This window comes from Triturus cristatus, chromosome 5_1 (genome assembly GCF_964204655.1).
Source record: "Triturus cristatus chromosome 5_1, aTriCri1.1, whole genome shotgun sequence".
Classification (NCBI taxonomy): domain Eukaryota; kingdom Metazoa; phylum Chordata; class Amphibia; order Caudata; family Salamandridae; genus Triturus; species Triturus cristatus.
This window is the reverse complement of record NC_140587.1, coordinates 140,661,826-140,686,268: the sequence shown is the minus strand read 5'-3', so window position 1 is coordinate 140,686,268 and position 24,443 is coordinate 140,661,826. Positions and strand designations below refer to the sequence as shown.

General features: G+C 46.6%; 1 protein-coding gene across 28 annotated transcripts in view; it reads right to left on the bottom strand.

Annotated features, from left to right (window-relative positions):
• The window catches only part of SCRIB (scribble planar cell polarity protein), a 792,600-nt gene that overhangs the window by 99,700 nt on the left and 668,457 nt on the right, over positions 1-24,443 (bottom strand). For 23 of the 28 annotated variants that reach the window (XM_085604619.1, XM_085604607.1, XM_085604621.1 and 20 more), the window contains 5 exons: positions 21,692-21,851; positions 20,848-21,022; positions 20,582-20,668; positions 19,878-20,066; positions 9,449-9,595 (listed from right to left, as the gene is read on the bottom strand). In XM_085604619.1, the coding sequence (XP_085460745.1) occupies positions 9,449-9,595; positions 19,878-20,066; positions 20,582-20,668; positions 20,848-21,022; positions 21,692-21,851 (758 nt within the window). The remainder of the gene's footprint in view (positions 1-9,448; positions 9,596-19,877; positions 20,067-20,581; positions 20,669-20,847; positions 21,023-21,691; positions 21,852-24,443) is intronic. The other 5 variants (XM_085604625.1, XM_085604618.1, XM_085604620.1 and 2 more) reach the window with 1 other exon arrangement.

The window sequence follows — 24,443 nt, the reverse complement described above, 5'->3', positions numbered from 1 at the left end:
AGTCATTCTCATCAAAATATCCTGACAGTGGCTTGTTTTAGCAGCAGCGTTCCCAGGCTACTAACCTTCCTTCATAGAAGACCCACCCACGGCTAGCATTTCTCTTACTTATCAGATACTGCCAGATCGGACTAACATACTGTGCCACTTAATTTTATTTTCTACTTTTAGATGTACTTTTCTTTTCATAAACCAACAAAATCCTCCGTACACCCCTCCCTGGGGCAAGCATTTCAGGGCTAGATCACCAACCTTGCTTTGAAAAGCCTACTCTGTGGGAGACAAGTAATGCCAGTAGCAAATATGGACTGTGTGTTTAAAGCTCACTGAAGCACTGATGGATGAAGCTATACAACTAGAATCTAAACTTGATGATTCTTAAAGGAATGGTGTGAGAAAGTGCCATCTTTCTTGCATGGTATGCCCCCACTTTTTTCTGAATTGCTGAATGTACTTTGACTGAGTGTACCCAGGACTCCTGCCAATCAGGTGCCCAGGGCCTATGTCCTTACCTAAAACCTAAAATCCAAATTGGCAAACCCTGGCCACATGTACCCTAGGTACCCAGGGCCTTGTGACCAGGGAAGGCCTCTAAGGGCTGCAGCACTTATTGTGCCACCCTTAGAGGCCCTGTACCCAACCACAAACACACTGCCCTTGCAGGCTGAGTGTCTGGGTACAAGACAAAACAGAGAGACGACATGGCTCACATCCCTGTACGCCATGCCCACAACCTACACTGCCCTGGCATACATCAGCCACCCCTCTAGCTGGGTGCCCTATGCCAATGGTGTGGGCACAGGAGCATGAGCTCTGTGCCCCTACAGTACCCAGGTCCATTCCTGGGCACTGTAAGTGCAGTGCTGCCATTTAAGAGTATATGGTGCTGGGAGCTCGTCAAACACGAACTCCACAGCACCATGATGGAAACACTGAAGGTTATCAAACTTCTCAGCACATTAAACCCGCACTGATGCCCGTGTGGCATTTAATGTACAATGCACTACAGAGGGCATCTTAGAGATGCCCCCTGAAACCTAACCTACAATCCACGTCTTGTCTGAGAGGCTGCCTAGGCTGTCACACAGCAGACATGTTGCTGGACCCCTGGGTGGAGAGACCCCGCTCTCCTGGGCATGCAACAATGCACATCCTGGGCGAGGTGCTAGGTCTCCTCCCCCAGGTCGGGCAGGGGGAAGCTTCAAAGGCATGCCGCCTCTGTGAGCTTCTCCAGGCCACTTGCTGTACCCAGCAAACTGCCCCCACCGGTTCTAACCCCCACTCTGGCGGGAAGACTGGCCGGAAACCCCAAGTAAGGACAGGGGATGTGCCAGCCTCTACCAACCCCACCCCTCAGGTGGGGGAGGCAGGTGAAGCACATCTCCGGGCCTTTGCCATCTTGAAGATGGGGAGCCTCACCCAATCAGGACTAGGCCACTGCCCCCCTCCCACAGGAGAGTGGCAGGATTGGGGGTGTATCCACCCCAGGACAGGGACCCAGTGGTCCCTGCCCTTTACCTACCTGTAACGCCCCTAAATTTAGTATTTAGGGGCACCCTGAACCTTCCTTCCTTCGATTCCAGATTCCGAAACAGCAAGGAAGATCAAGAAGAAAGAAGACCTGCTGTGCAGCTGCTAAGAAGAGGAAGACACCAACTGCTTTGGCCCCAGCCCTACCGGCCTGTCGACCCTCGAACCTGCTCCTGCTAAATCCCGGCACCTCCTGTGGCCAGCAACCTCACAAACCCCGGAGAACCTGGCTACCTTGGGACTCTGAGCATCTGGGACTCCCACGAGCAGTGGCTCTGCTCAAAGCAAGTACCTAACCCCTGGCATCAGCTAGGAACCGCGAACCCTGCACACTCTGCACCCGCCAAACCTGGCCTGTGCTGGAGTGGACAAAGACCCCGAGGACGTCCACCCGGCGACTGTGACCCTGAATCTGGCACCCAAGGACCCACCTCAAGGCTCCTGTCGATGCCTGCAGCCTCAGAACCAGGGAGCCTCCCAACCGCGATCAACAGGGGGTAAGATTTCCCGACACCAAAAGGGACCCCTGCACCCGGCGGCCCCCTATGCCCGACTCCTGGGTACCTAACTATCCTCCAACTACCCAACTTACCTCTCGAAGTGGTGGGCACACCTGAAGAATCTTCGTCCCCGAGCTTGCAGCCTTTGTTCACCCTTCAGCTTTCCCATTGCAATCCATTGAGCGCCCGAAGGCTCAAAAGCACCCTGCACCCACCCGCCCGAGTGGCCCTGGCAGTGCAACTTCTACTCCTACCTACTTCCCCATTTGCCCTGAGCAAGTGACCAGGAGCTCAGCTTCCACAGCCGCATGGCCTGCTAATCAGCAAGTTCATTAAAGAAAAAAGGTTGAAGGTGCACTCCAAGATAGACCTAATGATAATCAACTTGTTCGCGTTAAATAATTGGTGCTACGATACTGCATCCGCTGTCAGACAGGATGACTGGATAGTTATAACATGAATATAGCAGGAAGACCTACTAGTACCATGCACTGTTCAATTGTTTTTTTCCAAAATCACTATTAATAAATAAAAATAAACAAGACTAACCCAAAGAATGAACTGTCATTGTATTAAATGTAGACACAAAATCGCAACAAATCACATAATAACATCCATAATATGGAAACAATATATCTGAGTTTAGTTCTGCATAACATTAATCACTCTTAATGATGCAAACAACATTCCATGGACAGTCTTAGATGTTACAGAAACATAGTTGTTCAACTCTTCATCCGTATTTGACGTGCGGCCCGATGCATTTCGGGACAAAAGAGTCCCTTCCTCAGGGGCAAACCTATAACAAATATTCTAAAATTACTCATGATGTCAGTTTACAGGCGGTGGACTCTGTTGCCTCAACAGAAAATAGCAGAAAGACGAAGGTCATACAAGGAATGTGCACGACACTTAAAATGTACTTCAAAAAAAGATATAGGTCAGAAAATCACCGAAAAAGTGCTCATATTAAGGGCAATACGAAGATGGAAGAAATCATATGTATGAAAAACAATTGAAAAAAATTACTCCAGGTGGTAAAGGAAGACTCAATATACTCATCAAGGGAAAAGACCCATCGAGTGAAAACGGTGCTGAGTAAAAAGCAACAACTCACCATGGCACGAACTACAAACACGTGTAGTGAAAGGGGCATACAGGAATGGCACATGTCACTGTAAAAAACATGATATATAGAGCCTAAATTGAAGAAACTTAAAAAAATATATATATTGAGCACACTAGAACGAACAGCGTTCAAAAGAGCTCACCTCTGGATCCACTTAGTGTAATGCGTGCTACGTGAAGAACTTGAATGCAGTGGCTTGGGAGAATTATCACCGGAGCCTATGAATAAAGTAAACTTGGTATGAGTACGGAAAGTACTCGATGCTACACCAATATGAACCACCATTAAAGAAATTAAGGTCTTACCGGTGGAAATACTCACTAAATCAACAAGTAATCCTCATGAGGCGCGAACTCTGTGGGAAATCAGCATGTGTGTGAATATACGGGACGCAAAGCATTTAAAACAAAACCGAAGGAACACGTTAGTCACCCTGGTCACGTGACGGGTTATGGAAACAGAGGATGCACTGACAGTAGTTCCAAAAGAAATGGAAACGACCCGTGTGTGTTGAAGTTAGGAATAAGTGAATATATGAATGATTGTGACAATTAGAAGGCACAATAACATAAGAGCACACAATTTATGATACGGCAAAAGACAAAGAACTTCCCGAACAAAATACTCATTAAAACAGCATGTGATCCTCGTGAGATGCGAACTCAGAAGGCAATCAACATGTACGTAGATATGTGGAACGCCAAGTATTTGAAAAGCCGAAAGGGCACAGAACACACCCTAGTCACATGGTGGTTATGGAAACAAATCATGCACTATCAGTAGTTCCATTGTAAATGGATCCTACCTGTGTATGTGTTAATCAAGGATGAGTAATGGACATGTAAAAACGATGGTAACAATCTGATGGTGCGTTAGCATGAAAACATGTTTGCTCATAAAAAGAACCACGAGAAAACCTAACAACGAATATTGCCGCATGTGCGAGAAAAAAATATGAAACTGGACTAATAGTAGGCACAACATGAAGGAATGAGTGTGTCAACCAATGATGTGTTCACGTAATGGTCCAAATACGGAGTAAAATAAAACAAAATATGAATGCAAAAAATGTATAGAACAAAGGCAAGCCAGAGGTGGATGAAGTGGTGAGAGGTGGACACAAATTAAGCCCCTCAAAGAATAAGAATGCTGAAGCTAACCAAAAATGGGGGATGTGTGGTACAGAAACCAGATACAGAAAGCCATCACCATAGAGACCTACATTATAAATATTGTGACATACCCAGTTATAGAAAAGATAATGTATGATCACAATGCAGATGTTTTAAATAAAAACAACTAGACAACACTTATGTTGCTCCATAAGAACATTAGGAATAAGCATTATTTAGATAATCCTAGACATAATAATGATGTGTTGTCACAGGAACAGTGTGTCATAGGAAACAATTCATAGCTAATCTGTTATTTAACCCGGAGGGCATCATAGAATTTAGATTTTTAATCCAATATATTTCTCTTTGAAGTTTTTTAGTGATGTCTACCCCAGGGTATGTTGTCAAAGATTCTACGACTTGAAATCTCAGTTGGGAAATGGTGTGTTTAGATTCATCCCAATGTGTTGCTAGGGATGACGTGGAGCTATGGTTTCTAATTTTACTTTTATGCTCTGTTATCCTTATTTTCAGTTTACTCTCTGTTTTGCCCACATAGACTTTGCCACAAGGGCATTTGATGCAATATATTACATTTTTAGAATTGCAGTCACTCATATGTTTGAGACCAATCTTTTTACCAGTGGACGGATGAGTAAGAACATTACCCATGATAACGTTGTTGCAATGAATACAGTTTGTACATTTAATGGTGCCTTTGTATTCAACAGTAGTTTCTGGTTTTGAGGGGGATGACAATAATGTTCGTAGATTATTGGCTCTTGTATATGCATAGAGAGGTTTCTTCGAGAAAATGCCATTGAAATCAGGTTAATTTTCTAACATTTCCCATCTTGAATTGATGATTTTTTTCACTGATTTAGAAGCTGTAGAATACCCGGAAACAAAAACCATTCTATCCTCCTGTTGTCTGTGTTGTGGTAATAATAAGCCACGACGGTCTTTCTTTTGTGCTCGTTTCAGACAGTTTTCAAGAATAACCTCTGGATAACCTTGCGCTTTAAAGCGTTCCTGTTCCTTCTCTGCTGTGGTGTTGGGATTTGTGCATATTCTCCACACTCGAATAAACTGTGAAAATGGAAGATTCTTAAGTAAACTTTTGGGATGAAAGCTGGTGTAAGCAAGTGTGCTGTTGCGATCTGTCGGTTTTTGGAATACTGTTGTTTCAAATTTCTGTTCGTTAATAGATTTGGTGACAAGATCATCAAGGAAATGAATACTATGGTTCTGAATATTGTAAGTAAATTGAATTCTTGGGTCAATTGTGTTTAATGTGTCGATCATAGTCCTCAGTTTGGTGCTGGTATCTGTCCATTACATGAAAATATCGTCAATGTATCTACAATACATATGAATGTGCTGCCACCAGTTTGGGTTCGTCATGATGTTTTCTAATTCAAAGAGAGCCATGAATATGTTAGCATATGCTGGGGCTCCAGAAAAGCCCATAGAAGTGCCAGTAAGTTGGGCATAAAATCGTCCTTGCCATTCAAAATAGCTATGGTTAAGGCAAAATTTCAACAATTTTATGATGAACAGTTTTTCCATGGCAATGTCCTCTGTACGTAATAATGCCCACTCAACGGCTTCAAGACCAGCTTGGTGTGGTATGGACGTGTATAGCGCAGTAACATCAATTGTGCAAAGCACAATGTCTGAAATGTTCGTAGCATCGATGGTTTCCAATTTTTGAAGAAAGTGTGTTGTATCCTTCACATATGATCCTCACTTCTGAACAAATTGTTGCACGCGGTGATCCAGAGATTTCCCAAGGGGATCAAAAATTGATCCACACCCTGATACAATTGGCCTGAATGAAGGGTTCAAAGCATCTTTGTGTATCTTAGGAATCATGTATAATTTTGGCCTTCTTGGATTTTTAGTTGTAAGTTAAGTTTTGGTCAGTAATCTAATCCTGATCCGTAGCTTCATTCAGCTAGTCAGCAGCCCCCAACCAAGGCCCCCCCCCAGCCTCCCATAGGATAACATTGGGCCTGTCTCACTCTGCACCCAGCTGCCCCTGTGGGTGTAACAACTGTACTTACCTGACCCTGGGAGACCCCCCCCCCCCCCCCCGAGTCTGTGCCCAGAACCTTAACTCTGCCAGTCGAGTACTTACCCAAAAGCCGATAACTCACTTTTCTTCCATAGGGTAACATTGACTGGATTCTTCTGAAATTTCTTCTGTGTGTGGAGTTTCTAAAATTTAAAATATTGACCTAAAATCAAACGAGTAACGAAAACGGAAATACTCACCTGCTATTAGGAGAGATCCCAGTGCTGGATCTTGGTTCCCAGCACTGACCCTGAAAAGTACTCCCAACCGTACTTACCACTAACTCAATTTTCTCCCATAGGAAACCATTGACTGTTTTTCTGTGAAGTTTCTTCTAAGTGTCGATTTTTGCAAACTACAAATATTCTTTAAAAATCGTACCAACTGTGAAAACGTAATTACTTACATGTTTTAGATAGAAGTCCCAGTACTGAGCCTAGGAGCCCAGCACTGGATTACAAAAGTAACAAGAACATACTTTACCCGTAAATTGAATTTTCTTCCATAGGAAACCATTGACTGTTTTTCTGTGAAATTTCTTCTAAGTGTCGATTTTGCAAACTTATAAATATTCCTTAAAAATCGCCTGTATAACCTAAACGCAGTTTCTCAACTGCTTACAGGTGGTACACTAGTGCTGGATCCAACACTGACCTAGAAAAAGGAACCATAACCCCACTTACCTTTTAAGTGAATTTCCTTCCATACGATAACATTGGTAATTTGATCAGAAAAAGTTTCTAAGTGTCAACTTTTAAAATAGCAAAATATTGCTTAAAAATCACAACAGTAACTAAAAAGTATTTACTCACTTGTTTCCAAGAACTGTCCCAGGGCTGAATCTAGGATCCAGTCCTGGAGTTAGAAAAGTTATCCTGAAAGTAATCAATTGCATATAACTTAAAATTCCCATTGAGCATTGTGTTTGAAATTGTGTTGCTTATTGCAACAAACTATCGCATTCCAAGTCAATTGTCCTTTGCAAAGTATTTAACTAAAGCATCTCATTCTGAGAAAGTATATTTTGATACCTCTTGTTGGTTCTAAAATAAAACAACCATATATTTTTATATACAAACCATTGGCCTAGAGTTCAGTTCTTGAGTGTGTGAGACCATTTGCTGACTGAGTGTGTACAACAAATGCTTTACACTGTCCTATTACACTGCCTTACTGCTCGACCAAGCTACCACTTTAGAGAGTAAGGTTATATCTAACTTTAGCCTCTGCCAAACCTCTGGGGGCTGTGGACTCTGTACACACTGTACCTATTTGGGAACAGTATATATAGAGCCACTTTCCTACAAGTGGTACAAGCTGCCATGAAGTTGACAACTACATTTTATGAAATTCAGACAGCTGGGCTGAAGTAACATCCAAACAGAGCTATGTGTGGGTCTGTCAGAGCCTTTAAATGTGCCACTGTGCCTGCTCTCTGACCACAGTAGTTTTATGACTGAGCATGATTGATTTAGGTTTGTGAAGCTACAGACAGAGTTCCCATTTCGCTTGTAGTTGCATACTAGCTGAGCTTTAAGCGGCTCTTCAACGTTATGTTTGCCTGTTTTGTGTTTTTGGCAGCTCTTAAACTCAGTGCTGGTTTACAACAAGTATGTCACTGGTGCAACTGCATGGTAGCTACTTTACTATAAAATACAACAGTGTTGCCTGTTTTAGATAATTTCAACGATAGTCATTCCCCACAAACTCTCAATTTACTGTGAGTCTCTTAGCATTTTCAGCGTCTTATCTTCTAGCAACTTTCAAATTCAAGGCAAAGATTCTTAGATAAAATGATCCAGTCACCTTTGCTGCCTTATTTTGGTTTACTGTGACAAACCCACTGAACGTTCCAATCTTGCTTCCAGTTTACAAGTTGCATCCCTTTTCCCCAGACTTCTTTCCAATGCTTAGCTCTGCTATTAGCAGTAAACTTTGGTTTTAGGGTACAGCTTGATGTTTTGCATTGGGAACTTTGTACTAAGTCAACATTATTTATCTCATGCTAATGCAGTATCAGTTCTGTATCTTTTTGTATGCTGCTACCTGCATAGACCACGAGCATGAGACAAACAAAAAAACACAAACAAAAAAAAACGTTTACAGTTAAATAGAAATACAGACCGATGATGCACAGTATGTTAAAATACAATATGTTCACTCAGCAAAAAAATAAGTCATTGGAAGGAGAATGTATCCAAGTTGGCACAGAGGATTAACGAAAGCTGTTTGAATCAATGGAAGACAAGGAAGTATTCCTATTTTTGAAGAAGTAAGCCAAGAGCCAAGTGAGTTAAAAGTGATTAAGGGTTCAGTATGTATGGCTTCATTCCCAGAAAAAAAACTCCGCATGCAGGTCAATAAGGTGTCCTCAAACTACTGCTCTAAGCTACAAATTCCCAGTGTATGGAATTCCAAACACTTAACTGTACTAACCGAGACGCTAAAAAATAAACCAAAGTCTGTGAGGACCAGCTAATCCTTGTTCCATTGAGAGGAGTTACTTGACATCTTGATACAAAAATGTTATCCTAGATCATTTACAGTGATGCTCTTTCTTTACATAGGTACTACACATTGCAAATGAAATCAACAATTTATAACCAACCCATTCTGCAGGTTTCAATGAGGGAGGCTGCAGGAAGGAAGAGGTCTACAGGTAAACCTGTAAAAAACATACATTACACAGAAAATATCAAGTGAACATGCAGCTTCATTCCTAAATATAAAATATATGGAGGATGTGAGTGAGATGTGCACACAAATCAGGCACACATGGTAGTGAATGAAATAACACGTGACTTCTCTACTCGAGCACCTAGAATGATGAAAACTGTAGAAGCTTGCAGGAGAAACAAGAGCCCAGTGCAGACATGCGAGCAGCCCTCCAAAACATGGCACTCATACAGACCAACACCACCAATATATGCTGAATAGTAATTGAAACAAAAGGGGCATGGCGGATGTGGAATCCCCCCTGCCCCGCACTAACATTACCTATATGGATGTTGCAAGAATACATGATGGGCATAGGAACTGCATGCGCTCTAAACCTGCTCTGCATGCAGCAGGTGTGGTGAAGTGGCACTATGCACACCTGGAATGGCCTGCTGGCACAGCTGCTCCTGGAATGGGAGTCTGTGCTGGACTTGATGCCTGAACTGGCGCAGGCACGCGCTGCCGCGACTGGTACAGCTTCCTGGCCAGATCCTGCTCATACTGTTTAATACTCTCTTCCAAAGTGCTGGACCGAAGAAGGAACAAATAGCGAAGGAGGAAGAGGTAGGCGGCAGCAGGAGATGACGAAAGCAAACATCACAGCGGGTGAGGAAAGAGGGAGAAAGAACAGGTGTCATATTATGACAAGTTAATTTGGAAAGAGACAATGAAGGCAGAAGCAGGCAGGGAGGAAAGAATGCATCACAAGCTGTACAACAACAGCATCAAGAAGACGGAGGTATAATAAGAGAAATGAGTAAGTCAACCTGCAAACACAAATCAAAACCAGGAAATTGTACAGCAAATATCACCATGAACCTTGGAAGAGCATTCAAAGCTGATCAGAATGTGAGCACAATGAGTAGAAGCGGGAAGGTCAATGGAAGGTCAAAGCCTGGCCAGCCCAAGCCTGGTTTACTGGTATAGCTTGAGCAAGATGCATCAAATTGGACCAAATAAGCACCTAAACCAACTTGTGATTTTATATAGGATGTAGCACTATTGCTCCTGGTATCTTTTTTTACATGTTTCTTTTGTATGTTCACGTTGCCAAGCACTTCCTAATCTCATGGCCTATGAGTAGGTTCTCAGAACCTTCTGGCCTGCACAGGTCTATTCAAGAGTAGAACTGGTTTATTTGCTAACACCTGATCTTAATGCACAAGTTACTTACCTTCGGTAATGATATATCTGTAAGATTCCTTATCTTAGAATTATACCCAGGCATCGTCAGCAGTACCCCTGCGCGTCGGAAGGTGGCGTCGAGCGGCTCCGCATCCGTCGTAGACATCGTGATCGCTGGGATGACGTTGCTGCAGCTACTTCGATGCTGCCCTCGCGCGCAGACGTCTGTTCTGTACACGACTTTCCACGCCAGGAACGCAGAGCCATGCAAGATACTGACCACTGGTGCATTGAAACTAGGACCCTGAAAGGGATGACCTTAACCCTAGAAATCAGTTCCCAGAACGGGGAGGATGGGTGGGGCGGTAAGGAATCTATCACTAACTAATGTCTCTTACAGATATATTGTTACCGAAGGCAAGTAACTTGTGCATTTGAAAGAGACACGTTAGCGATAGATTCCTTACCTTAGAATAGATACCCCAGCAAAACCCTGGTGGTGGGTCTGCGAACCAAGATCACACCAGAAAGTCACGGAGAACAGAACGGCCAAAAAAGCCGTCTCTCGGACTTGACTGTCAAGGCAATAACGCGTATTAAAAGTGTGCAGCGAGGCCCACGTGGCTGCCTGACAGATGTCTTGCAGGGGAACTGTCAAGAATTCCTGTCATGCGAGGGGAGGAAAACGGTAACCAGCGAAAACGGACTACATCTCCCAGGATGCTTAGCGGTTGAGAGGTTATGTAAACAGGAGAGCTGTTACATAACTCAAGGAAAACACGCCCTTATGTAAAACAGGAGAGCTGTTACATAACTCAAGGAAAACACGCCCTTATGTAAACAGGAGAGCTGTTACATAACTCAAGGAAAACACGCCCTTATGTAAACAGGAGAGCTGTTACATAACTCAAGGAAAACAACGCCCTATAAAGGGAGGAACCGGGAGGCACAACGCTGTCGGATATTGTGTTTACAACCGACGTACCTGCTTAGTGAAGAGCAGTGTTCCGGAGTGGTGCTCCAGTAAGGCAAGAACGGAGGTAGGTCGAGTCGTTACTCCCTGGGCCGTGTCTTGCCCCATCGTCACCTGTGAAGGACCCGGAAGCTCTACCGGATAACCATCGAGCTTCGCTTTTTGACTCGGCTGAGTCAAAGCGCAGTGGCGCTTTTGCTGGTTGGAGTCGTAACTCCCAGCCCGACCAGAGATACAGGGACTGCCAGCTGTAACGCACACCAGGAGGTGTTTGCCGCGTTACAGACTTGGAAGTCCACAGGATCGATCGAGCGGCTGCTCTCGGTTCAGTCTTCTTTGCTTGTGATTGGGGTATCGGTGACGCATCACCAGGAGGTGACTCCGCGTCCCGGTGCAGTCTGAGGAAGAGGTTGAGCGGCTGCTCCCTTCAGGTAGAGACCCCGGCTGGGTGTTTCCCTGACTCCTCGATTCTCCCCAACACTCTTCGTGCCCCTCACAGCCTACCGATTGGCATTGTCGGCCATTTCATTTCTGCCCTCTGTTGGCATACGCCGGGATCGGCGTATATGCAGAGGACGGTTAGGACCATCCGTGCTGTGGGCTGGTAACGTACTTAGCCTGGAGGATTCCAGTGACTATAACCTTTGTTTATTCCTTGTATTATTTTTGCCTTCATTAAAATAACTAAACCTTCACAAGTGGTTGCGTTCTCATTATCGTGTCTGTTAAACGATCCTGAGACGTTCAGGGCGTTACAGGAACACCACGTCCCAATACAGTAGTAGCTGCTGCCGCCCTGGTAGAATGGGCACGCAGCCTCACCGGAGGTTCCTTTTTAGCCAGAGAATAATAGGCTTATATACACAAGACAACCCAGCGGGAGATAGTACTCTTGTGTACAACTCAGCCTTTCTTGGCGCCTATGTAGACAACAAAGAGCTGGTCATCCACCCGGAACTGTTGTGTGCTATTTAGGTAAAATGAGAGCACACGTTTTGGGCCCAGACGGTGGAGTCTCTCTTCCTCTCTGGAAGAGTGCGGAGGTGGAAAGAAAGAGGGCAGGGTGATCGCTTGCCCAATGTGGAAGGCAGTAACAACCTTTGGCAAGAAGGAAGGATGAGTGCGCAGCACAACCTTGTCTGGATAAACAGAAAAGGAGGTTTACAGGAAAGAGCCTGGAGCTCACTCGCGCGTCTAGCGGAGGTGAAGGCAACCAGGAAAGCAATCTTTAAAGTCAGTAAACAAAGAGGACAGTTGTAAAGTGGCTCAAAAGGAGTGCACATCAAATAAGTAAGAACCAGAATCAAGTCCCACTGTGGCATCACAAACGGAATAGGAGGGAAAAGGTGAGTAATGCCTTTGAGAAATCTACTTACAACAGGGGACTTGAAAAGAGAGGGCTGGTCAGGGAGCCTGACAAAGGCCGAAATTGCTGAAAGGTAGCCCTTAATAGTGCCCAGAGCAGAGCCCTGCCGGGCCATAGAAAGAAGGAACAAAAGGACTTCTGAAAGAGGGGCAGAAAGGGGATCTACAGCCTTTGCTGTGCACCATGTCACAAATTTGTTCCACCTGCAGGCGTATACCGATTTAGTGGAGGGACGCCTGGCTGATAGAATTATATCACAGACTTCAGGAGGAGAGTTAAATGGAATCAACTGTCGCCTCTTAATCTCCACGCAAGGAGGTGGAGGCTGGACAGGTTCGGGTGGAGGAGTGTCCCCTGCTGCTGCGACAAGATCCTCCTCCTCCTGGGGATCCACGCTCATACCGAGTAGCTCGGGATACCAAACTCTTCGAGCCCAGTCCGGGGCAAAAAGAGTGACTTTGGCCCGGTCGCGCCTGATCTTCTTCAGCACTCTGGGTGAAGTGGTATAGGCGGAAAGGCATACAATAGACCGCAACTCCACTTGTTACGAAAAGCGTCGCCGAGCGAGTGCCGCCTTGGAAATACCAACGCGCAGAACTGCTGACATTGTGCGGTCTATTCGGTGGGGAATACATCTAACCAAGGCTCTCCCCACTGTTGAAAGAGACCATGCGCCACCTCAGAGTGAAGACGCCATTCATGATCCATCATGCACCTGTGGCTGAGTTTGTCCGCCCTGGCGTTCAAAGAACCTGCCAAGTGTTGAACCACCAAGAAAATGCCTTGACGTTCCAGTCATGTCCAGAGGCGCAGAGCCTCCTGACATAGGGTCCACGACCCCTCCCGGCCCTGCTTGTCGCAGTAGCACATGGCAGTGGTGTTGTCTGTGAACACCTGCACTACTCTCCCCTTGACAGAGGGAAGGAATGCCTTCAGTGCAAGTAGAATCGCCCGGAGCTCCAGAAGGTTGATATGGAGCCTGGACTTCGCTGGAGACCAGAGGCCTCTGATATCCGCCTCCCCCATGTAGCCCCCCCATCCCTGGAGGGACGCATCCGTGACGGATGCTTTCCTGGTTGCCATGACCTCCGCTAGACGCGCGAGTGAGCTCCAGGCTCTTTCCTGTAAACCTCCTTTTCTGTCTGTTTATCCGGACAAGGTTGTGCTCCGCACTCGTCCTTCCTTCTTGCCAAAGGTTGTTACTGCCTTCCACATTGGGCAAACTATCACCCTGCCCACTTTTTTTCCGCCTCCGCACCCTTCCAGAGAGGAAAAGAGGCTCCACTGTGTGCTCCGGTTGGGGAAGGGAGAGAACTGCCACTGACCCAATGCTGGTTCATGATTCACCACTGCAACTGTCGTGCAGTGCCCTCCGAGATCTGGACGTACTCGGACAGGTCCCCTTGATGCTGCACCCACTGGAACTTCAGGTCCCATTGCAGAGCCCGCATATGCCATCTGGCATGATTGGTCAGCAGGAGGCCATGAGGCCCAGCAGCCTCAAGGTCATCCTGACCGAAACCCAGGACAAGGGCCTTAAGATCGGAATCATAGCCCCAAATGTCCCGGACTCGCTGTTTGGGAGGATAAACCCAAAACTGCACCGTGTCTAGAACTGCTGCGGTAAAGAGGAGCTTCTGAGAGGGAATCAGGTGCTACTTCGGCACGTTGATGGAGATCCCCGGCAAATACAGGAGGTCGGCCGTAATCTGGAGGTGGGAGACAAGCCCGCCTTCAACAACCAGTCGTCGAGATAGGGGAAGACTAAAACCCCTGATCTGCGCAGATGAGCTGCGACCACCGCCATCACTTTCGGGGGGCGCTGGTAAGGCCAAAAGGGAGCACGGTGAACTGAAAGTGCTTGTGGCCTACCGTGAACTGCAGGTAACGCCGGTGGGCCAGCAGGACGGGGATATGGAAGTAAGCGTCCTGCAAGTCCAACGCTACCATCCAGTCTTGCGTGTTTAGGGCAGACAAGACCTGAGCAAGTGTGAGCATCTTGAACGTCTCCTTCCGGAGGAAGCGATTGACGTTCCGAGGGTCTAAGATAGGACGCAGGTCCTTGTCCTTCTTTGGAACCAGGAAGTAGTGGGAGTAACAACTACGACCCACTTCTGGCGTCGGAACGCGCTCGATGGCCCCCCTGGCCAAGAGGGCCGCAACTTCCTGCTGGAGAAGAGCCAAGTGATCCCCCGACATGCGGTGGTACTGAGGTGGCATGGCTGGAGGGGTAGTCTCCAAGGGGAGGGAAAAGCCCCTTCGGACTATCTGCAAAACCCACCTGTCCGAAGTGATGGTGCACCAGTGGGGGAGGTGATGGCGTAGCCTGCCGCCCACTGGCGTATGATGGGCCTGAAATACCGGACTAGGAAGGTTTGGAGGCAGTGGTGGCAGGGGAGGTGGTGGACTGACCCGCCCGCTGGCCCCGTGACCCACCTCGGCATGTCCCACATCCGCGGCTGCGCTGAGACTGTTGCTGCTCAAGCCTGTGGCTTTGAAACGAACATGTTTGGGCGCCACTTCCTTGGCCACGAAAGGAGCGAAAAGCAGACGCTTAAGGAATGGGCATGGCCGAAAGGCCCAAGGACTTGGCCGTAGCCCGCGAGCCCTTAAAGCGCTCCAACGCACTATCTGCCTTGTCGCCAAAAAGGCGTGTGCTATCAAAAGGCATGTCCATCAGAGCGTTCTGGACATCCCCTGAAAAGCGAGTGGTCCTCAGCCAGGTGTGACGGCGTAGCGCCACCGTCGTGGAAATCGCTCTGCCCAGCGAGTCAGCTGTGTCAAGGCCACAACGAATTGTGAACTTGGCTGCATCTCTCCCCTCAGCGATAGCTTGGGAGAGCACCGTCCGGGCCTCCTCCGGACACTGAGGCAGCACCTGCGCCACCGTATCCCACACAGAGTGGGAATAACAGCCCAAGAGGCATGCAGTGTTCACAGATCGTAGCCCTGAACTGGCGGAAGTGAAAGGAAAATGCTACTTACCAGTATGCATCTGTTCTTGGCATGTACAGCTGCAGATCCACACACTATGCATAGATCGCCATCTGCTGTTGGGCCCAGTTTCTTGGATTCCCTGTCCGGCAGTGCGGAAGGAAAAGCGCTTGGGGACGCAGAGGCCTGGACAACCAAGCTCTCAGGGGGAGGGTCTTGGGAGAGGAAAATGGGGTTGCTTGGGCCGGGCGATGGCGTCGAGCCACGTACCTATCCACAGGAGCCCCTGTGTTGGGCCTGGAACAGGTGCCCAAAGGGACGTCTGAAAGTGCATCATTAAAGGGCAGCAGCGACTCCGCAGAGGAAGCCGCCGACCGAAGCTCTTCTATCAGTAGGTTAGTCCTGATGGCCACTGTAGGGAGCTCGAGGTGGAGAGCCTCTGCTGCCCTACGCAACACCACTGAATAAGTACCACCCTCCTCCGTAGCCACGGTAGAAGGAGACAGTGTGCCAGGTTCTAGCCAGAAATCCAGATCACCGGCGTCCCCCAAATCCTCTGCCCAGTCCGGGTCTAACTCGCATTGGGGTCTTCAGACCTCTCCCAGTCCTCCATAACCTGCCGGGCAGGTGGAAAAGAGGGAGGAGGATGGAGAAAGGGATACAAATTCCCCATCGGAATCTGCGTCGATCGACACTGGTCTGGCACCGTCTCCATGTCGGGGTGGAAGCCGGGGACGACATCGGCCGGGGAGCCAGCCGGCGCCGTAGACGTCTATGTCGGAGGTCGTACGAGGTCAACCGACATCAGCTGAGATCCATGCATGGATCCATGGAAGTCTCGCGACGCCGAGGCCAGAGCGGTTGACGACTTTGGGGCCAGAGAGGTCGACGACGTTGGGGCCAGAGCCGCCGACAAAGGGCGAGGACCCCCAGTCGGACCCGCGGGGCCCGAAGGCACACCGGTGGGGCCCGACGGGCCAAAGAGGTGGGCCGTGGCTGTCAGAAATTCCTGCATCTGGGCAGGAGACGCTGACGGACCCGGGAAGGGCGGGTAACCCGACTGCATAGGCTCTGCCGGAGCCGCGGGGGAGGCACCACCCGCACCCAGAGCCATGTTGTGCGACAGGCCAGGGGAAGGCGAAGAGCGACGTCGCTTCTTCGACTTCTTGTGCTTCGTCTTACCTGACCGAGTGCGAAGACTTCGTCAAACGATGGTGGCGGCTCCGCGACCGGTTCCTCGACCTCCCACAGGACCGGGACCTTGAATGGCATGGAACAGACTCCCGGGCCTCAAGCAACTTTCAGGACCACTCCCGCAAAGTTTTCGGAGCCATGGACTGGCAGTCGGGGCACGATGCGGGGTCATGGTCGCGCCCCAAGCAGTAGAGACACTCGCGGTGCGGATCCGTCACCGACATCATGCGGGGACAAACCTCGCAAGACTTGAAACCAGGCATCCCTATACACCAGGAGTCAAAGACTTCAAAAAAGACAGAGACAAAAGTCCCCAAAATCTCACAGGGGGTACTGCTCTCTCCGGATCTGCGCTTGCTGGCGTGGAAAAAGAAAGAACTGACGTCAACATGCGAGGGCGGCGTCCAAGTAGCTGCCGCAACGTCATCCCAGCAATCATGACGCCTACGACGGACGCGGAGCCGCACGACGCCACCTTTCGACGCGCAGGGGTACTGCTGATGAAAACTTTCCGGATCCAGTCTGACCCCTGGGGGTAATTCTAAGGTAAGGAATCTATCACTAACGTGTCTCTTTCAGATAGCAGGGCTGTTTTGGAATCACCACAAATCCAACATACCTAAATTCTTGTTTATCTTTAAATTATCAGAGAGATACTTGTGGAATGCAGAACTTTATTTCTCGCCCTCAGTAGCAGCCTCCTCTTTAAACCCAAAAAATGTGGAGAGCGAGCCAGTCAAATGTAACTGCCCTGTACTAAATCCCCCAAATGATTCCACTGGGGCACACAACTTTACAAATACAGAAAGACAGACTGCCAAAAGGCTTCAGTCAGTAGTTGTTTGTAACTGTATGAATATTTATAGCATCCATTTATTAATAGTATAAATCAAAAGATTGGGTGAACATATACGAGATTAAATATGGCGCTCACTATTCATGAGCTAATATAACAACCCTCTTTTTAAGTTGCGGTGCTCCACAGGAAGGAAGAATCACCCTGACTCCTTGAAATCCAATCTGGAGGATCTTTGTATTAGTATAAGCCAAGACCCTGTGCACACGCTAGATCATAATAAAGTCCATGTACAAAAATTAATGCAAACAAGTTCCTTTTGGATTTTTATTTTCTTAACTTTTTGCCCAGCCAGCATGTGTTTTGTCAGAGTTCCCTACGACTTCTTCAGGGCTACAAGATATAATAAACATGTGGTTGTAGTGTGCATACAACACACCACACCATAAAGCACCTGTGACTCTGGTGCCACACATTATGGTTACAGAATTTGCAGAATGGTGTGTATACTGAATGGTGATAAGATATTTACTTAAGAGAAAGTGTGCAAGTGCTGCACGACAGCATAGCTGCATGGCTGCCTCAGCAAGTCAGGATGTTCTCATGCAGGGTCTTTCAGTGAGCTGGGATTATGCAGACCTTCCTTGGAAGTCAGGTCATTCCTCCTGGCTGGTGCAGTCTCACTGTAAGAGAGGCAGGTAAGCCTTCTTTCTTTCCCTAGTTCACACTAACAAGGTGACTAACCAGGCTTTACTAGGAACTTCTGGAAAGAGAGAAGCATTTGGTAGACATTCAACCCCTGCTACAGAACAGTGTCTTTAAGTACAGGCTTCCACATGATGAGTCGTGACTGTGAATAAATTACTGGCTGAGATGCCTAGTACTTAAGCTTCTCTGATGCTTTAGGAGGGCTGTCAGAAAGAACTAGAGGTTTACAAACATTCAAATGCTTGTGGCCTCCTCTAGTCCTCGAGGACCTTTCTGTTGATGGATAGATTTCCCAGGCTCATAGCCAACTGTCCTTTTGCCAACAGAGGTGGCCACAACAAAGGAAATGGGTGTGAAAGAATGAGTTTCACCCAGGAAGGCAAACCTACCTCGTCCATCCACCAAGTAAACAAGTCAGGTAAGAAGAAGGTAAGAGGGAGAGTGTACTTGCAGGCTCAGATGTCTGCAAGGGACACCACCAAGTCAGCACAAGAGAGTCTATTATTTAGTGCACCACACATACATGCACTCACCAGTCCATTGTTAACTCGGAGTCCCAAGGTTTCAGCAGGCATGTTTCATTCATGCCCCAGACATAATGAAAGCAAATGACCTCAGACTGGATATTTCACAGGGAAGACTCAATCCCCCCCCCCCCCCTAATACTCCCCCCTCAAGATTTAAATCACCAGGCACTAACAACATAGGTTGTGTTTAGCTAGTGGTAGTCTCTTACACAAAAGCAAGGTGCACGTAGGGTGTCCTTCTGACATCAGAGCACAGCTTGATTATCAACATATCAAAAAAATACCTCCAGTGGGTGTGTATGTTTGTCAAGCGGACTAGGGAAAAACATAGATCACAGGAAACATACAGAGGCAATGCAGCCAAGCTTCATAACGTTGTGAAGAGGTTATGGGCTCCAAAACAAAACCTGAACCAACAAGTAAAGGCATATATGTATGGAAGTGGCATCTGTATCGCGCAAGCCTACACAAAAGATGGCAGGTGATTCATGTCAGTTCACACCTATGGGGAGCCCAATGTAGAACTAAATTACATGAATAAAATATATTTAAAGAGGCTAAGCAAACATTCACTCATTTCAAATATGTCTTATCAACTCACACACATAGGTCCTTAATTTAGAAACATCCTTGGAGCCCATGTAAAGCCCATGAACTAGCAGTGTTTGCCTAGGAGCTGTACTCCCACACTCCGAGTGACCTTACTGTAGAAATATGAAACGAGTACATGCTGTCATTAAAAGGCTACTTTTTATGATTTCATAAAGACTTCGTGGTTAGCCTAATGGTAAACTCTAAATATTTTAAATACACCTTAGGGGTCAGGAAGTGCAAGACCCACAATTCTATGTAACAAAAAAACAAAAAAAACGAGTGATCAGTTAACATTGGCCAAGATGTCTGTCTTTTGGACATCATATTTTGTCCATATTCTTACAAGTAAGAGGTCTAGTTAAGGCTGTCTTAGTAACAACCCTACTTTTACACAGAATGCTGGTCCTTTGAAAATCGGCTGCACAGCCCACAGAGGAGCAAAGGTTATCTTACTTTAAAACTGAAACTAATTAAATGGCTTGTAGATTTTATTGTGTCCTTTTAGTGATTGCATTTTATCCACATTGCTTCATGCGTCTCATTGCAAAGCACACAGGGCAGCATCTGCTCTCATCGTCCTATCAATCTTACCTCGCTGCTCTCCACATGGCTCTCTTTTCCGCCTCTAGGGCACGGCGCTCTGCCGGGGAAAGGTCCTTTTCCTGGGGGGTCAGCAACTCCGGGCTCTGCATTCTGACTCTATCCTGGTATCGTCGCTCAGCCTTTGCTGTCCTGATCGGAGCACTGGCATCTACACTTCCTGGGTAAACTGGAGTCAGCCTGTGGAAGTCAAGAACACAATTAGAACTACGGTAGTGGATATGGGTGGAATGAGTGTGGGATGGTGTGCTGCTACCCTAGAAACTTGATTAGAATCAGTACTTGGGTCGAGAGTTGACTAATCACTATGGGACACTGCACTGCTACCCACAGCGACGAAGCTGGAGTCAGTGCGGGACAATGTGCTGCAACATGAGCAAAGGGTTATCGAATTAGACTGGGAAATGCTCCCTCATCCTACAGCTGACAGAAACCAATGAAAGGACCTGCAGAGCTACCCGAGACTAGAGGTGAAAAATCATTTGGCATGCTGCCCTGAAACGAAAGATTACTGGAAAAACACACTGGAAGATCTAGTTCTGGACACTGCATCGAGCACAAGAGGGGACACAGGGTTCAGTGTGGAGTGTGGTTCTGACTTTTAGTGTCCCAAGAGATGTGCAACTGGAATCAATTGGTGAGTGTGTGCTAACAGTTGCATCTGAAGGGAAGCAGTTTAAACAATGTCCACATACCCAGTCATGGAGTCCGGCCTCTCGGACTTCAAACTCTCATCCAGAGAGTTTCTTTGTGAGTCGCCACGCCCATCAACTCGCGACATTCTGAAAATAAAGTCCTATTATTTAGCTATACTTGTAAATTCTAATAACAAGGTCATACAGGAAAAGTACACTGCATCAGGGATATTATGAACACATGGAAAGCCAAAACATCATTACACGCCTCGGGAAAATTACATGCAGCAGGGACTACAAAATCATTGGAGAACAAAACTTCTTACCCGGTCAGAGGTGAAGGCTGGTTCCTCCCGTCTATCCTCTCGATCTTGTATTCAACCCCCTCTATGTAGACAGTGGACTGACTGCTCATGTCGGCCATTTTCTTCACTGCATCTTCCTCATCCTCCTCGTCCACCTCATGCAGGAGCATCTGCCTCTTCTGTTGCAGTTTCCGAGCTTTAAGAAAAAGAGACATAGTAAGGGAGACAAAACTGAATAACATGACAGTAAACAAAAATGAATTTTTAACTACTGAGCGTTCCCTACATTTAGGGTAAATGACAGCACTTAGACATGCTTGCAAGCAACAGCGAGAAGAAGCACTAGCCTCTACAGCAAGAGAAACAATAAACGTAGTCCCATAACCTTTGATGGTGCAGACATTCAAATGACGTATGAGGCATGGCATAATGCTGAGATTCAATAATATAGTGAAAAGAGCTAATAAGTTAGCAAAGGCTGACATCCAAAAGGGATAGCACAACCAAGTCTCAACCCCCAACTCCCAGAACATCTGAAAAGGGTAGAAAGCAAGCTTGTGGTTAGCATGATTAGTGAAAATTCATTACTTGCATCTCAAGTCATTTCCACCTGTTCCACTACATACTTGAGTCACTCCTTTAACTTACAAAAGCCAGGACTCATTCGACCACCACAGGGCCATGAGTTTCTCCTATCATGTCTGAATAATCTTCACTACGCTCCCCAGCCTGTAATGTGAAATGCAAGGACCCAATGTTTCTCACTAGAATGGTCTGCTTTACTACAGGAGACAGCGGGATATCACCTACTGTCAGATCAGACTGCCCCAGTGAGTTAAATGGTCATCCCTCTACATCCTCTCACCTTCTTCTTCCTTCATTTTCTTGAGGTCATCTTCTCCAACAAGGGACACACGTTTGGGTGGCTTTTCGGATGACTGCTGCTTAACATCAATTTCAAAGTATTTCTGTCGTTCACGGAAGGATCGTTGTTCTGGGCTGTCCAAACCTGTTGGAGTTGAAACCTGCACACAACGCATAAGTATGCTTGTTATTTAGCTGAAAATAGGCATGACTGAAGCTTGATTTATCAGATACATTTGACACTGATGTCTCACCCTCCTTTCTGGAATTGAGACAGAATTTGGGATGTTAAAATCGACAAATAAATGGTTTGCCAGAATTGTAGGAAACAACGGTCTGCCAGTGTGATGTCTTCTCATTCAGTAACAGGCAGCTGTGGAGAATGCCATATCTAATTTTTAATATTTAGGAGTACCTTTTACACCAAAGGTTGAAGGCACTGGTGGAATAGTGGAAGACACCTGAAGGTATGCTAGAATTTACAACTGCTCAGAGAGACCTCCAGGTCCTACAGGAGGTATTTTCTAAGACCAATGCCAGGCTGAATCAAACATGGTTTAGCCTCAATGCGTCCAGGACAAGATTTCTACTCTCAACTTAGCAAAATTAGTTGAAAAAACCTAACCGCGTTCTTAAAACCTACTGCTAGGCAACACTATGAATATATACAGTGATGAACAGAATATATGGGTCCTTATGAATACATTACCCAAGACAAGACCAACAAGTTATTACCAATCTACTAACATTAATCTTATTCTCACATGGTCACAAATACTAGGGCACAGCCTTTGTTAGAAAGACCCTAATAGCACACAATAAAATTACAAACTTCACAACATTTGTCAGCAAAAACATGAATATCTATTCCAAAACAAGGATGAAGAGTTACTCTCCTCTAGAGGAATCGCCACTGAAATTCTATGCCTAGAATAGTCATGCCCACACACAGGATTCCAAAGCACTTTTCTGTAAAGTATTTTAAACTTTTTTTTTTTTTTTTTTTTTAAGTTTCAAAGACCTTTATTACAACAGTGCACAATATTACAGCTCCCCGCCTACAACCTCATGGGCCGGCTACAATGCAGCATTCCAATTTGTTTTAAATGCACGTATACACAGCCAGCAGGCCGACATCCCGGAGGTCCGGCGGCAGCTTCACATTACCCATCCTGCATACCATCTCTACCGAAAGTATTTTAAACTTTTTATGAATGCAATTCTTTTAAAAACTATTTTACAATACCTAATTTTTTTCAATTAATGTATAGGGTCGCTTACCCAAAGCTACATTGGCCAAATGTCATTTATTTTTTTTAAATTGTCTAAATTGAGACAGAATTGACTTATGAAAGAATGAACAGACTTCTAGGTGGTTGCTTTGCAGATTTACCTAAAGGGGATTTTTCTTAATTAAGTGCTAGATGCAACTCTCCCTATAGCAGAATGGGCTTTTGATAAGCCGTTTTGTTAGCTTTTCAGTAGCATAATAAAATAGAGACCCTCACCTGACAAACCAGTGGTTAGTCTACCTTAACTGTTTGCCCTTATGACAGAATTTCAATACCCTTTTAACGTCTCCTGCAAAGGGTTATCTATCTACTGGAGTAAGTGATTCTCCCCCCCTCCCCCGCCTAAAAAGGATGGTTATGAAATGGATAGGTTAACATGGATGTCGGAGGCGATCTTAGCAAGTAATCCCGGATACGTTTGTATGACCACCTTATTCTTCGGGAAGAAAGCATAGGGCTCATCTAAAGCTTCGCTCTGAAGTGATGAGACAAGGAAAGCAGCCTCCCACGCAGACGTTGCAAAAAAGGCTTACGATAACATGAGAAGGGTGACTCATAGGATTTGAGAAGATTTAATTTGGTGCCCAGGGAAGTAAAGCTCTTCTGACTGGGAAGTACAAGTTACTTACCTCCGGTAACGATGTATCTGGTAGAGACGATTCTAGCCGCAGATTCCTTAACATATAATTATCCCGAGGCATGAGACTGGACCCGGAAAACGTTCTTGCCCCAGCATCCCTGCGCGCCGGGGGGCGGCACCACGCGACTCCGCCCCGCCGTCTTCCACGGGCATGACGTCAGCGAGGTCACATAAACCCCACCCCGGCGCGCTGACGTCAGTTTGCTTCGGATAACTTTTCCGCGCCACAACGCGGAGCCATCACAACAAAACTGAGGAGAGCATGGGAACAGTGTGCGAAAAAACAGAGAAACAAAACAGAAGAAACAAGGGGTGAGGAACAGCACCAATTGGCACCAAAGTACCAGAAAGCTATAGCATCGAAGACATAGCAGGGAAAGAACAGAGCACCACTTTGAGGAACAACTGTGCAAGCCAGGGCAACAGCACCAGACGGCACTAAAGTACCAGAAGGCCAAAGCAGCGAAGCTATAGCAGGGTAAGAGCAGAGCAGCCCCCCGAGGAACAACCGAACAAGCCAAGGCAATAGCTATCCTGAAGGCACAAGTATATGAAAGCGTCGGAACAGAACGAGAGAGAGAGAGAGGCTGCAACCACAAGCCACACAGTGATGGGCTACAACCCCAGAAGAGAGGAGCAATAGCAATCCACCCCCAGACCACACAGTCAAGGAGGGCCAGGCCTCCTGAAAGGAGCAGGAGGCCAAAGGACAGGTAAAGAATCCCCAACACATAAGACCGCAAGGGGATCAAAAACTCCAAACAAATAGAGGGAAAAAGAGCAAAAGGAGACACCTACACTGGAGAGAAACCAGCTGGAGG